The 12,500-nt window shown below is 43.3% G+C and overlaps 1 protein-coding gene across 3 annotated transcripts in view; it reads right to left on the reverse strand.

The window, feature by feature from the left end:
- Positions 1-12,500, reverse strand: part of LOC147011838 (myosin-11-like) — a 115,819-nt gene that overhangs the window by 69,212 nt on the left and 34,107 nt on the right. For 2 of the 3 annotated variants that reach the window (XM_085857218.1, XM_085857216.1), the window contains exon 2: positions 4,379-4,755. In XM_085857218.1, coding sequence (XP_085713344.1) covers positions 4,379-4,735 — 357 coding nt within the window. In that variant the 5' untranslated portion in view covers positions 4,736-4,755. Of the gene's footprint in view, positions 1-4,378; positions 4,756-9,861; positions 10,017-12,500 lie in introns of those variants that run through there. The other variant, XM_085857215.1, reaches the window with a different exon arrangement.

Consider the following 12,500-nt stretch of genomic DNA (forward strand, 5'->3'; position numbering starts at 1 on the left):
TTCTTTCTGGCATGAGGAACTAGACTGAAACATACACATGACACTGAACCACGAAATGACCGCCGTTTACCCTTCATTACAATTACACGGTCGCAGATGGGCCAACCGCCTTAACGTGCTCCGCAATGCGGAGCCCCTTGTTGTCGCTTGGCCAGAGCAGTAGTTACCTGGAACCCGACTGTACTTGCACGGTAATTAAATGAACACACTGCGGAGCCTTCCTGCTCTGATGCAAGATAACGATCAAGTTGACATTGGAACCCTCTTCATCCAGTATGGGTGAATCGATGTAAAGGACAAAGAACCCTACCATCACGTACTCACTCGGCTGTGTATGGTGAGGTGTAAAGCTCAGGGAAAATTTTGGTTATGATCGATCATCATTTTCTCTCTGTGTCTCTACTCGAAAGAGGTTAATTCACTTTCATTTCCTCCTTTTTTCCATCGATTTATTTGGCATGCATGGGAAAGTGGTAGAAGTAGTAAATAAATTGAGGAGTCAAAATAGGTGAGAGGATGAGAAAGAGGATGAGTGGATAAAGAAATGATTGGGTGGAGGGGGCAAGTTGGGAAGGAGATAGAAAATAAGGGGAAGGGAATGAAGAGGTACGTTTTTGGCAAAAGTGGTCCGGAGGAGGGTGAGAGGAGAACAAATTCTACCATTTTTTAATGTACCCCTCTTTATGACTATCTTTATCAGGCTGACCCCTGGTTACTCCTTTCACCCCGGCAGCCATTCATCCATAAGCAAAGACAACAGTGGTCACACTGCGCTAGAGTTATGTACCAGGTCTCGGCATGGGCCTTCCTTGCTGGGTAATTTGGCAGGAACCCAGGCCTGCGAGCCCAAAGACTTGGGATAATCACCAAGAACATAAACACGATCTCTCATTTCCCTCCCTTCCATCTCTGCCCAAAGAGAAGCAAACAAGGAAAACTTTGCCCTGATATGGGCATCAAGCAGGCAGAGGACTGAGCTAGAAAAGCCTTATCGGTTGAATATTGGTGTCCCATATCTGCGTTCTTCCATGCGCCGTGAGCCATGCCACGGGCATTGCGGAAACACACGATACGCCTCTTCTTTAGTCATTGGAGAAAGAGGACAGTTTGAATATATTTATACTGTACTATAGAATCATATAATTCTGTTTCATAACTGTTTCCATTTCCATCATTTTCTTTTCACCTTCTTCCCTTTCATCATTATATTTAGCCATCGCATACTGCCCCCTGCCCCTCCTCTCCCTCCATTATACTTCTTCCTCATCTCGATCCCTGATTCTCCTTCTCGCCATTGCATCCTATTCCCTATTAGGAAGTCCACGTAGCTCATTTGGAAATTCCCTGATGTTCTGCGGCTTATGCAATGCCTCGTAGCATAACAAAGTGCCATAACTTATGGTAATCTTGCACAAATCCTTGTGTTGCTGCTGTTTTGTTCGATGGTTTATTCGTTTATTTGTAAAATCCATGTTCTTTGTTTGGTTTTTAATTCAAGCCTTGGTAAAGCACAACTAACCAAGCATTTCGCATATATCGTTCAATGTCAATAAAAACCACAAACTCCCTCTCTCCCACCAGCTCAAGAGGGTCAGATCTTTACTCCCACCAACCTGAGTGCTTTAGATCGTTACTTACACCAACCGGAGGGTGTCGGGTCTTTACTCAGACCAACCTGATATTCTCATGTTTAAATTTTCATCGTACAGTGGGTGTTAAGAGTCGGCTTTACAAATTTGCAGAAGACACAAAACTTGGAGGTAAGATAGCTAATAGAGAGAGTGAGGGGAGCTGGGTGGGGTGGTAGGGGTTGGGAAAGGTGATCAGATTCAGGATAGTTTTGTGCTGGATAGTGGACTGGGCCAAATAATGGCAAATTCAGTTTAATAATAAGGAAATGTAAGATGCTGGAGATTGTTAAGAATAATGAAAATAGGGATTAAAGCAAGGGGCAGCCATGAAGCATGTGATAAATGAGGAGGATCTGGGGGTGGTAATAAACACTGGGGGTAAGCACACAGGGAAGGGGTACGAGTCAAAATTAGTGAGGCCTCACCTCCAATAATGTGTGCAGTTTTGCTTGCCTCATCTGAGAAGGATATAGTTGCCTTGGAGAAGGTCGACCCCAGAGCGACTAGATTGATCCCAGGCCGAGCTAGACTAAGCTAGGAGGAGTTGCTGAAGGAAACAGGACTTTATACATTGAGGAGGTGATGATGAGAGATTGAATCAAGATGTTTAAGGTAATGAAGGGTAAAGAGAAAATATATGTAGTTTTTCAACATAATGGAGAGGGACAGCACTAGGAGCCACAGCCTGATAGTAAAGTTCAAGAGGAAAGTTAGGAGAGTAAAAAGGCAGGAGGGGTTTTTCAGTCAGAGTAGTGAACGCATTGGAATGGTTTCCCTGCAAAGTTTGTGGCAGCAGAAACATTAGATAGTTTTTAAATGGAATTAGACGGGTACCTAGAAGCATTGGAGATGGAGGGGTACGTGGGTAGTGACTGGACTGGGAGATAACTCAGCTATGGATGGGTGATTGTATGTACATGTGTAATGATTGTGACAACTAGTGCAAGAGTTTCTCATCAAAGGTGAATGTCTTGTCGGTGCTTCATCATCTCTCACCCTACAACTATTTTCACATCCACCCCCCCTCTCTCCCCCACCAAAAACATCAGCTAAAAAAAAAATCGTTTTGTTGGTGATTAAAAATAACATTCTGCTGGTGCCCCTGAACCTGCCCCCACTGTTCACCTCCTCACTCCTCCTCCCCACAAGCCTAGTAAAACAAAGTCATCTGTTGCAGTGAAACAAGGTAGTGTTGATATGGTGCAGGCGTGATGGGCCAAAGGGCCTCCTCCTGCGCCAAAGTTCCTTGTACGTCTTAATCCATCTTCTCCAACCCACAACAAATGAGTCTTCACCAACCGATTCAACGTTTCACTGCTTCGATGTTCAACTCTCCTTCTGTACTATTTTGGAAGCCGCCTTAAAGCACAATGCAATTGGGATGTTGAGAAACTCAAACATAAAAAAAAAGGATGATTGCCAAATGTGTCGAGGTCTCGAGGACACACTTAAAAACAGTTACGCACCGCTGTAGAGACTTGTATAAAATTACCTTGAATAGACGTTGAGCCCATGACACGTTCACCTCTCACATCAGGTTTCATCTACATAGTACATCCACAAAGTGATGGAATTTTGATCGTGCTCTGATAATTTTACATCTGTAATATGTAGAAGCCCCCCGAGTGAAACTTCATGCACTACATAATGTATTCGTATGTTTTATGACCGGTTTACAGATCGACATATGAAGTGCAGTGGGGTGCAATCTTTCAACTCCACATATAATTTGGGGAAAAAAAAAAAAAAAGAGAAAAACCTGCACAAACCATAGGGAGCTTAAATTATAGAGGAAGCAGATTAGCAATTTTATTAATTACCAATTAGAGTTTTGTCACAAACACAATGTCATGCAGTCATTATCGAACATCACAAACATTTATTACCTTCGCCACCGGTGGACGGAGGGTGTGTATTCACCCCCCGTTTGTTAGTTTGTGAGCAAAGTATCTCAAGAAGTTGTGGACGGATTTGGACGAAACTTGGTGCAGGGGTTGGGTGTGTGACAAGGAAGAATTGATTCGATTTTGATGAAGATCAGGATATTAGAATTTTTCTCAGCGATTCTTCACAATTGATAGATCAGGCCAAAAACGATATGCAGTATTGCATGATATCTCATGAAGTTGTGGACGGATTTGGATGAAACTTGGACACGTTGGGTGTGTGACGATGATAAAATGATTAGATTTTGGTGAAGATCCGAATCTGGATCCGGATCCGATCATTTTTTAAGTAATTCTTCACCATTGAGAGATAGGGCTAAACAAATATGTAGCACGATATATCAAAAATTGTGGATGGATTCGGATGAAACTTGGACAGGTTGGGGGTGCCACTAGGAAGAATTCGTTTGATTTTGGTCAAGATCCAAATCCGGATCTGGGTACGAGAATAATTTAAATTTTGAAGTGATTCTTCACCATTGAGAGAAAGGGCATAATTCGATACAGTACTGTGTGGCATGATATTTTAAAAATGTATTGGGCCCCGATATGTTCTCGTGGATCAGGCATTAGGTGGCGGAGGTATGTGCTCTACTGAGTGCCCTTCTAGTTGGTTGTGTGATAAGAACAAGCCGATTACATTTTGGTTCAGGTTCGGATGCAGATCCGACCTATCAGAAGGGGCGGACGAGGAATGGGATGTCATAGATTACAAAATATTTTCCGTACGTAATATGTATATGGCCAGTCATCAGGCAGGAAATAATGTCCTTCGACTGCATGAACAAATGTTATACTCACATAGATCAGTCCAGAGTAGTAACGATCCTTCAGATTGTGAAGAACTGAGGCCTCATTCAGGCAAGTCAGCTCAGCCATGTCCTCCACCTTGGAGAACTTTGGCGGGTTCATCTTTTGCACATCGTCCTTGGGGAACGTGGCCTTCTTGCCAGTTTCTGAAAACTCCACAAGGACCTCATCAGGCCGGTCTTCCTTGACACTGGCTGCTTCATATCCGTGCTTCTCGGAAGGAACCCAAACGAGTTTCTTTGCAGACCAGTCGGCCTGTGCAATTGGGTTAACCACCGATGCCTTCTCCACAAACAGGTAGCGATCTGCATCCCCACCGTTCTTCGGCTGTTGCTGTTGTGCAGGCATCTTGCTTTATCTGCAGTCACCTGTGGAAGGGCACAGGTCAACAATGGCAAGCATATCATTCCACAACCTGAAATAAACTTTGACAAGACAACGTTTATTTGTTTTTAATGTTCATCTTACGGCTGATAAAGGAGCTTAAATAAATAAATCACACGCAGGCTCAGATTTGCAGACATAAAGATACTCAAAGAGGAAGTACAAGGATGTTCGGAGATGATCGACAAATACATACACATGGGATTTGAACCTGGATTCCAGGCATCGTGAGCCATCGGTTCAGATGAGAATGTCAAATAGATAAACCTGTAACACCACTAAATGTGGTGCCCCTATTTCTGGGGAGTGTTGCATCTCAAAGCAAGCCACCCTTCAGGGAATGCTTAAGCTGGCTGTCTCAGCTACCTGCCGTTGCTAACAGAGTCGAAGACCCCACGGTACATTTCGAACAACAGCAATCGTTCAGGTGTCCTGGGCCACCACAGTCACCTGTACCATCAAGGATTTAGGGAGATGTACTGTGCATGTAGATTGTAGAGGATAGTTACACACTGTAGCTGCAAAATCAACGTGCATTTTTCCATTCAGCGGAGTTGCTTAGTCATTGTCAACCGGAAAGGCATGCATTGTTATCTCCAGCATCACTTAAATTTTAGCAAACAGTTTTGGAAGATTCACTCAGTAAACAGACAAAGAAAGAAACTCCAATTGATTATTCTTATCCAATGAGCAAGGACACCGTTGGCACATATTTATGCATTCCAGTGCATTGAAGCGAGGGTGCAGGAGTGCTTAAAACCGTTTACACAGTTTCTGATACAATGAAACATTCCTGAGCTGCCCAGACAAGCCTCATCTCTGGACCAGGTGCCAAATGGGTGTCTGTGCGATGAGTCGAGTTCGGGACTTCTTGATAAAGCAACACCGCAGAACAAGCAACAACCCGTTGCTGGACTGGTTGGAGAAAACAGGGGCACCAGCAATTGATTCACGCATTCTTCATCGCCTTTCATTGAGGATATTATGCAAATAAATTTGGAAACAAGAAGTGGCCATTTGGTACATCATGTCCGTGTTGTATCCACACATCATTAACTTATCCTCTGATGTGCCAAACTCTTGCAGAGCATTGAGACTGCTGAAGCAGTTTCTTGGCAAGAGTGATACTGGGACGTTTGCCATTGCCTTCCCAGTTGTTGTTATGGCAGGAATTTGACATTTGTTCAGGGTGTCAGCAATAGCTCGCCTACTCTTCGTGAAGGACACCTTGTTATCGTTAACGTCCACCAACTAATGCCAGCAGACGGGATGCCTCGTTTCATGTGCATCTGAGGGACGGCATACACACATTGATGAATCACCCTGCCTGCGAAACACCGGGATGACCGTTTATAACTGGGTCGGGATTCAAACCCAAGGCACACAACTGAGAGATGAGTGTGCATACATTGAGGCCACCTTACCAGCTTATCATCAACTTACATCACATTATAACCATCAAGTTAATCTAATGTACCATTCATACTACTTTATTATTCACTAACATGTCCGAATTAAATGTAAGCTGGGACCTTAGGTTACTGACAGACAGTGGTCGACTGTTTTGGGACAGTGCGAGACATTTAACATCCATAACCTCAATGCAGACGGGCCAACAGGCTTTATGTCTACATGTGAAGGAAACCGTGCTCCGAGATGCAGCATCCCGTGCAGGTACTCCACCAGACCGGCAGTTCTAGTTGGATTCGACTCGACTGAGAACTAAATTTAACATCAGTGAGACAGCTCAACAGCAAGTTCGCCAGCTACCGGCCGAGACATCCTACCCTCTATTCAATGTCACATGAGTCTTTAATCATGCTTATAGATGTAACTTTTCATGGACACTGTCACATTTATCTCACTCATTATATTTTACAAAATAATGTAATATATATATATATATATATATATATATATATATATATATATATATATATATATATATATATATATATATATATATATATATACAGTATATGTGGGAAAATTACGTGCCCAGACTGGGCATCAAACCCAGGTCCTCTGGTGAACGGTACCAGTGCTCTGCCATCTGAGCTATGGAATTGACCCCACAGGGGGAAGCGGATATAGAATTATCCCCCCACGGGTGGAAGATCCTCTCATGGACAGGCCCTCGCTGCTCCTATGGTTGGCAGTGAGTGTCCAGGAAGCAGAGGGGGAAAGAGAGTGGTAACTCAATATCTGGGAGAATTGCATGCTCAGCTGGTGGGTCGCTCAGATAGCTCCGATGGCAGTGCACTGGTACGATTCCACCAGAGGATCTGTGTTCAATTCCTGGTCTGGGTGCATAATTTTTCCCACATATACATATGTTTGTTTCTTGTTCATTTGAAATTATATAAATATATGTCCATTATTTGCGACCAACACTCGGACTCATATGAATGTCCAACCACATTTCTCCAACTTTCCTCGTTAGTCTTATGATACAAGAAAAATACATCAATAATAATAATAATAATAATAATAATAATAATAATAATAATAACGATGTAGTTGAGGAACTTGGAATGGGCACTAAAATGCTACCTATGAAAAGACCAGGCCCACCCAGCAATGCAAGAATAATAATATCTGTATAACGACAATAAGTCACATCGGTCCACGATTCTCATACAAAGGCTCTAGGGCTTTTAAGACGCAGTTCCTGCTTTAACACGATGTACGTCATAGCAAGTTTGCACATTTCTCGAAAGAAGAGGTGGAAATGGAATGGCTTGTCCAGGAAGGGTTCCAAGATGAAAAAAAAAGGCAAAAGACATTGTAAACAATATGATGTGATCTAATAGAGGTCAACGAGCATTGTGGCCACTTCAAATGAGCCTCCACCGAGGAGGTGACACATCAGGAAGGGTCTTGCTGAAGCAAAGTGCTCAGCCCAAAACTCAACCCATAAAGGGAATTGTAATCGTGTTGAGAAAGGCTTTGCGGAAAGAAACAACGCACAGCCACACGATTTAGGCGAAAATGTTCAAGTTCCCTAAACAGGAAATGTTTTGTAACCGGAATTATTAAAACACACAGTCGGTCATGCACACAGACCTGTACATAAATACTAGTGGACATGTGAAATGGATTATTGTATTGTTTTACTTACAACGGTTGTCAAATGATTATGGAATTATAAACTGCACACCCTTTACCTCGTGTCATTCTGTTAAGGGAATGTGGCTTGTGCTGCCCTTTCCTTTGTGGCATTTTAATGGCCATCCCAAGTTATATACCCTGAAGGCATTTTGGGGGCAACCAGGAAGTGTGAACTGGCATTTCACAGTATAGGGTAGACGGAAGAGGGCTGGCAGATAAGATAACCGTTCCCTTAAAGGTCATTCATGGGCCGGCTGGGTTTCGTCGACAATCTGTGAACACCACAGTAATGCTTCTGGGACTAGTTGAATTATTTTATGTTTTTTCCATATCTGAATCTTTAATACAGCCCTATTCAGTTGGATTTTAACCCACAACCCCCGAGGATGATAGTCCAAGTAGATACCTGTAATGGAGAGCACGATTTGCATTAAATCTGCTTAGTCAAAGTGCATCCCTTTTGCAGCCTTTGTGCAAAACCCTGCAATGAACAAGCAACTTGCGTTCAGATGATTCAGTTTTGGCAACCACCAAACATGCTTTGCTTCCTTGGACGAGCAGGCCGTGCCATGTAATGGCGTTTAAGGAGATGTCATAAGCCTGCACCATGTCTCAACATATGAGGAGAGCACACCCCTCATGACACGTTCATTCAGTGTATTCCAAGAACTAACACATGAGCTCTCAGGATGACTTTCAAGTGGAAATGTTACAAAGCTTTTGGTTGATGGCTTTGGCTGGCAAGATAGTCTATATGTGTGTGCGCTCGCCTTTCAGCTATCTCACCTGTTTGAATCCCCACCCAGCTATAAACTGTCAACCAGATATTTCGCAAGCAAGGTAAAGCGTCAATGTGTGCTGTCCATCGGAGGGATGTTAAGGCAGAGACCCACCAGCCAGCGCTGGTCATTGGCGGACGTAGAATATCCCACAGTGTCTTTCACTAGGAGCAGCTGAGTTAACGTCGGCACACTGAACAAATAAATCCAAAATCACCTCCAGTCAAATATCAGGCCTGGCCAGCCACTTTGTGAAAAACTCAGGTCATAAAGGTTTCCCAAGTGACCTCACAAGGTGGGAATAATTGGAGCCATTAAAAAAGTCGGATAATAGTATGGAGTATGGAGTAGCGAGTAGCGAGTAGTTGTAGTATATTTTGATTAATGGGGTGGGGAGGGGAGTGATTGGTGATGCGTGTGGAGGAGATGCCCACTGATCTGGAAGATAGCCAGTGTCTATCTGTTAGACATGTAATATAGACAAAACACAGAAAAATGGAAGCCACGCCCGCAGAGTGGTGGCAGTGTATCCTTAAAGCCAAAAAAGGAACTTTGCGAAGATCCCAGTTTGCTCGCTTCACTGGCAAGGAATGTGGGCTGAGCATTGTCACAGAAAAGCTAGAGGATTAAAATCCTCTAGGTCCCAAGGGTCCTTCCTAAGTTTGAGTTCACTTTCTCGGCCAGATAATAAAGCCATTTGAAGACAGTTTGGTAAACCATGGGAGGGAAGGGGGGGGGGGTGCATGACACTGAGCAGCAGAGCAAAGGTTAAATAAATGATGGAACAAAATGTAATGCAAACCCAAATCATTGTTGAAGCAACCATGCGAGTCGATCTAGCAATAATGTGTAGCCTGCACAGGTTTGCACAACAAAGGTGGACTATCAGCACCTCCTCTACACATAACTCTCTCCCCTTCTCTTCTCTCCAAAATACATCGGATTGTGAAGCTCATCTAAAACACACAAACTCTATGCACAGGCCATTGCACAACAGTTTGCTTTTATAAATATCTTATCCTTTGCATCTGCGAGGAGCAAGCTTTAAATGTGTAGATAAAGGGAAAACGCTGCACGGAAATGCGACAGCGTTTTCCGAGTAACTTTTAACCCAACATCGAGCTACTTTCAATATAATCTCGATGACCAACAATTCCCCTCCCCACCCTCCCGCACCCCCCCCCCAATACTAAAACTCACCTGCTCACAAACCAATGAGTACAATTGCGAACTGTATGTTCAAACTGAACCTGAACGCTCGGCTCCAACAAGCTGGTCGCGTAGTGCGCCCATCAGAGAACGCTGGGGGCATTTAAAGGGCGTCTGCACCGCCCCTCCCGAGTAAGATTTCTCATTCCAGTGGCGCGTAGTCCATGTGTAGGGACATGTTTGGGCCGGTGCTTTTCAAAACATCTTGAAACAACCATCGCTCAATGGAAGGACCCTCTCACATTCACGCGCGCGCTCATGCTTCTGCTTTACACAGAAATGCACCTGAGGCCAGAGGCTATATATATATATATATATATATATATATATATATATATATATATATATATACACACACAGTACTGTGTGTGTGTGTGTGTGTGTGTGTGTGTGTGTGTGTGTGTGTGTGTGTGTGTGTGTGTGTGTGTGTGTGTGTGTGTGTGTGTGTGTGTGTGTGTGTGTGTGTGTGTGTGTGTGTGTGTGTGTGTGTGTGTGTGTGTGTGTGTGTGTGTGTGTGTGCGTCTCTCCACATTCAGGTCAACTTTAATATTGTAACAGTCACAGCCTGTTCCCGTTACCCGGTTTGAGTTCTGCGGATTGTGTCAAAACTAATGTAGCCACCAGCAAAATTCTGCAGCCCCAAACAAGTTCCCAGACCAGTTTGTCACATTACAATACTCATTGGGACCATGTAATAAACTGAGTGATATATATATATATATATATATATATATATATATATATATATATATATATATATATATATATATATATATATATATATATATATATATATATATATATACATACATACTGTATCTCCGTATCCTGGTTCGAATATCGACAGGTCCCTCGAATGAATGTCAAACTGGGTGTCTCGTGTGCCTGTATTTGCTGGTGGACGTCAATGATCTCACAGTGTCCTAAGCGAAGAGTACGCAAGCTATCGTCAAGTACCATGGCCAAATTAAAAGTTCCTTCCCTGATTGACTGCTGGGAAAGCAGTGGCAAACTATCCAGTTGGATCACAATAGTACTTTGGTGGGAGACCTCTGTGGAATGTCTGGTGTTGAAGGCTGTGGGACTGTTGCATGTAGTTTAGTTGGTATCTATATAGCGTGCTCGTCTCTGACATATCTGCTCCTGGATTTGTTTGTTCCCTTGTGGAGTCAAATAAGAATAGAAGCTGCTGTCTTGGTGAAGTGCAACAAAAGGCTGCTGCATCTTAGAGCTCTTTTATCTGCACTAGGTTGTGGACATTATTAAAGATCTAGCAATGTCTCCGTTTTAAATGTAATGGATGCATTCCGTCTAATTTACAGGAAACAAACTGTTGACAAGGAAAGGTAAAGGTACTGTACAATACAGCAAGCATCCAAATAATAATGGAGTCATCAACCTACATGGTGCATGGATCATTGATGTGGAACATGGTCCCAAATATAGCTCAGAGGTGTCCTTTCCCGTAAATTCAAATCCCCGTGCTGTCCCATCAACCGATCCGCGATTGTGGTGAGAATTTATATCAGACTGCTCTCAAGGTTCCTCCTTAAAATGGTATTTCCACTCTCCATTGTTTTCGTTGAAACAATTGGCGGCTTCAGATTGCCCTTCATTGTAGGGCGCGTTTGACCCTCTGTGTTCTGATACGCGCGTTACAACTGTTTACACAAGTGCCCATCTCGATTATTGATCGCCTTTGAATTACAAATAATTCATTAGAAAGGGTACTGTATGATGTTATAGATGAGTCAAACACAACATTAGAAAGGGTACTATAGGATCTTATAGGTGAGCCATACACAAGATTTTAAAAAGCACTGAAGGGTGCAGTGGGGCAATTAAGCAGAAATATCTCCCGTCTCTCCCCAACCCCTCTCTCCCTTATGGGTGCCAGCCCGTGAGGTTTATCCACGCTCTATCCTATAAATGCTGAGTATCAAATCTTCATTGCTTGTATGCAGCACAAGGCTGCGGGATAGCATCATTGGCTAATGGCACGGCTGTGCCACTGATACAGTGCCCTCTGTTGGTTTGGGCAGGAATTTGTAATTTGCTCAGAGTTCTGGCGCTAGCTTGCCAACTCTTCACGAAGAACACCATGGGATCTTTAACATCCACCAACTAATACGAGCAGACGGGATGCCAGTTTAACATCCATCTGAGGGGTGGCATGCATACACATTGAGGAATCACCCTGCCTGTGTAATACCAGGATAACAGCCAAAGCTGGGTCGGGATTCAAACCCAGGCAAGACAGCTTAGAGGTGAGTGTGCATACCTCTAAGCCATCCTGAGTGTCAAGTGAGGAAGTAGCACATACCATTTTAAAAGTCTTTGGTATGATTCGGCAAGAGTTGGAATTGAACCACCAACCTTCTCATACTCAGAGAGGATGCTCCAACCACAATGCCACTGAATTTTGGGGAGGCATCAAGCCATAGCGCAGTTCCACACTTTGCACATATACATGAATGGTGTGAAAGACTGAGAAGGCCTAATATAAACCATCAAATGAATGAATGAAAAACAGACTGCAGTATACATCTGTTTTTGGATTCCAAAATGAACATGTAGGCTCATGATGCTGACATCCCAGATTCATAATCCCATATACTCTGTTGATTTGT

The sequence above is a fragment of the Eptatretus burgeri genome, chromosome 15 (genome assembly GCF_056783735.1).
Source record: "Eptatretus burgeri isolate ZD-2024b chromosome 15, Ebu_testis_v1, whole genome shotgun sequence".
Classification (NCBI taxonomy): domain Eukaryota; kingdom Metazoa; phylum Chordata; class Myxini; order Myxiniformes; family Myxinidae; genus Eptatretus; species Eptatretus burgeri.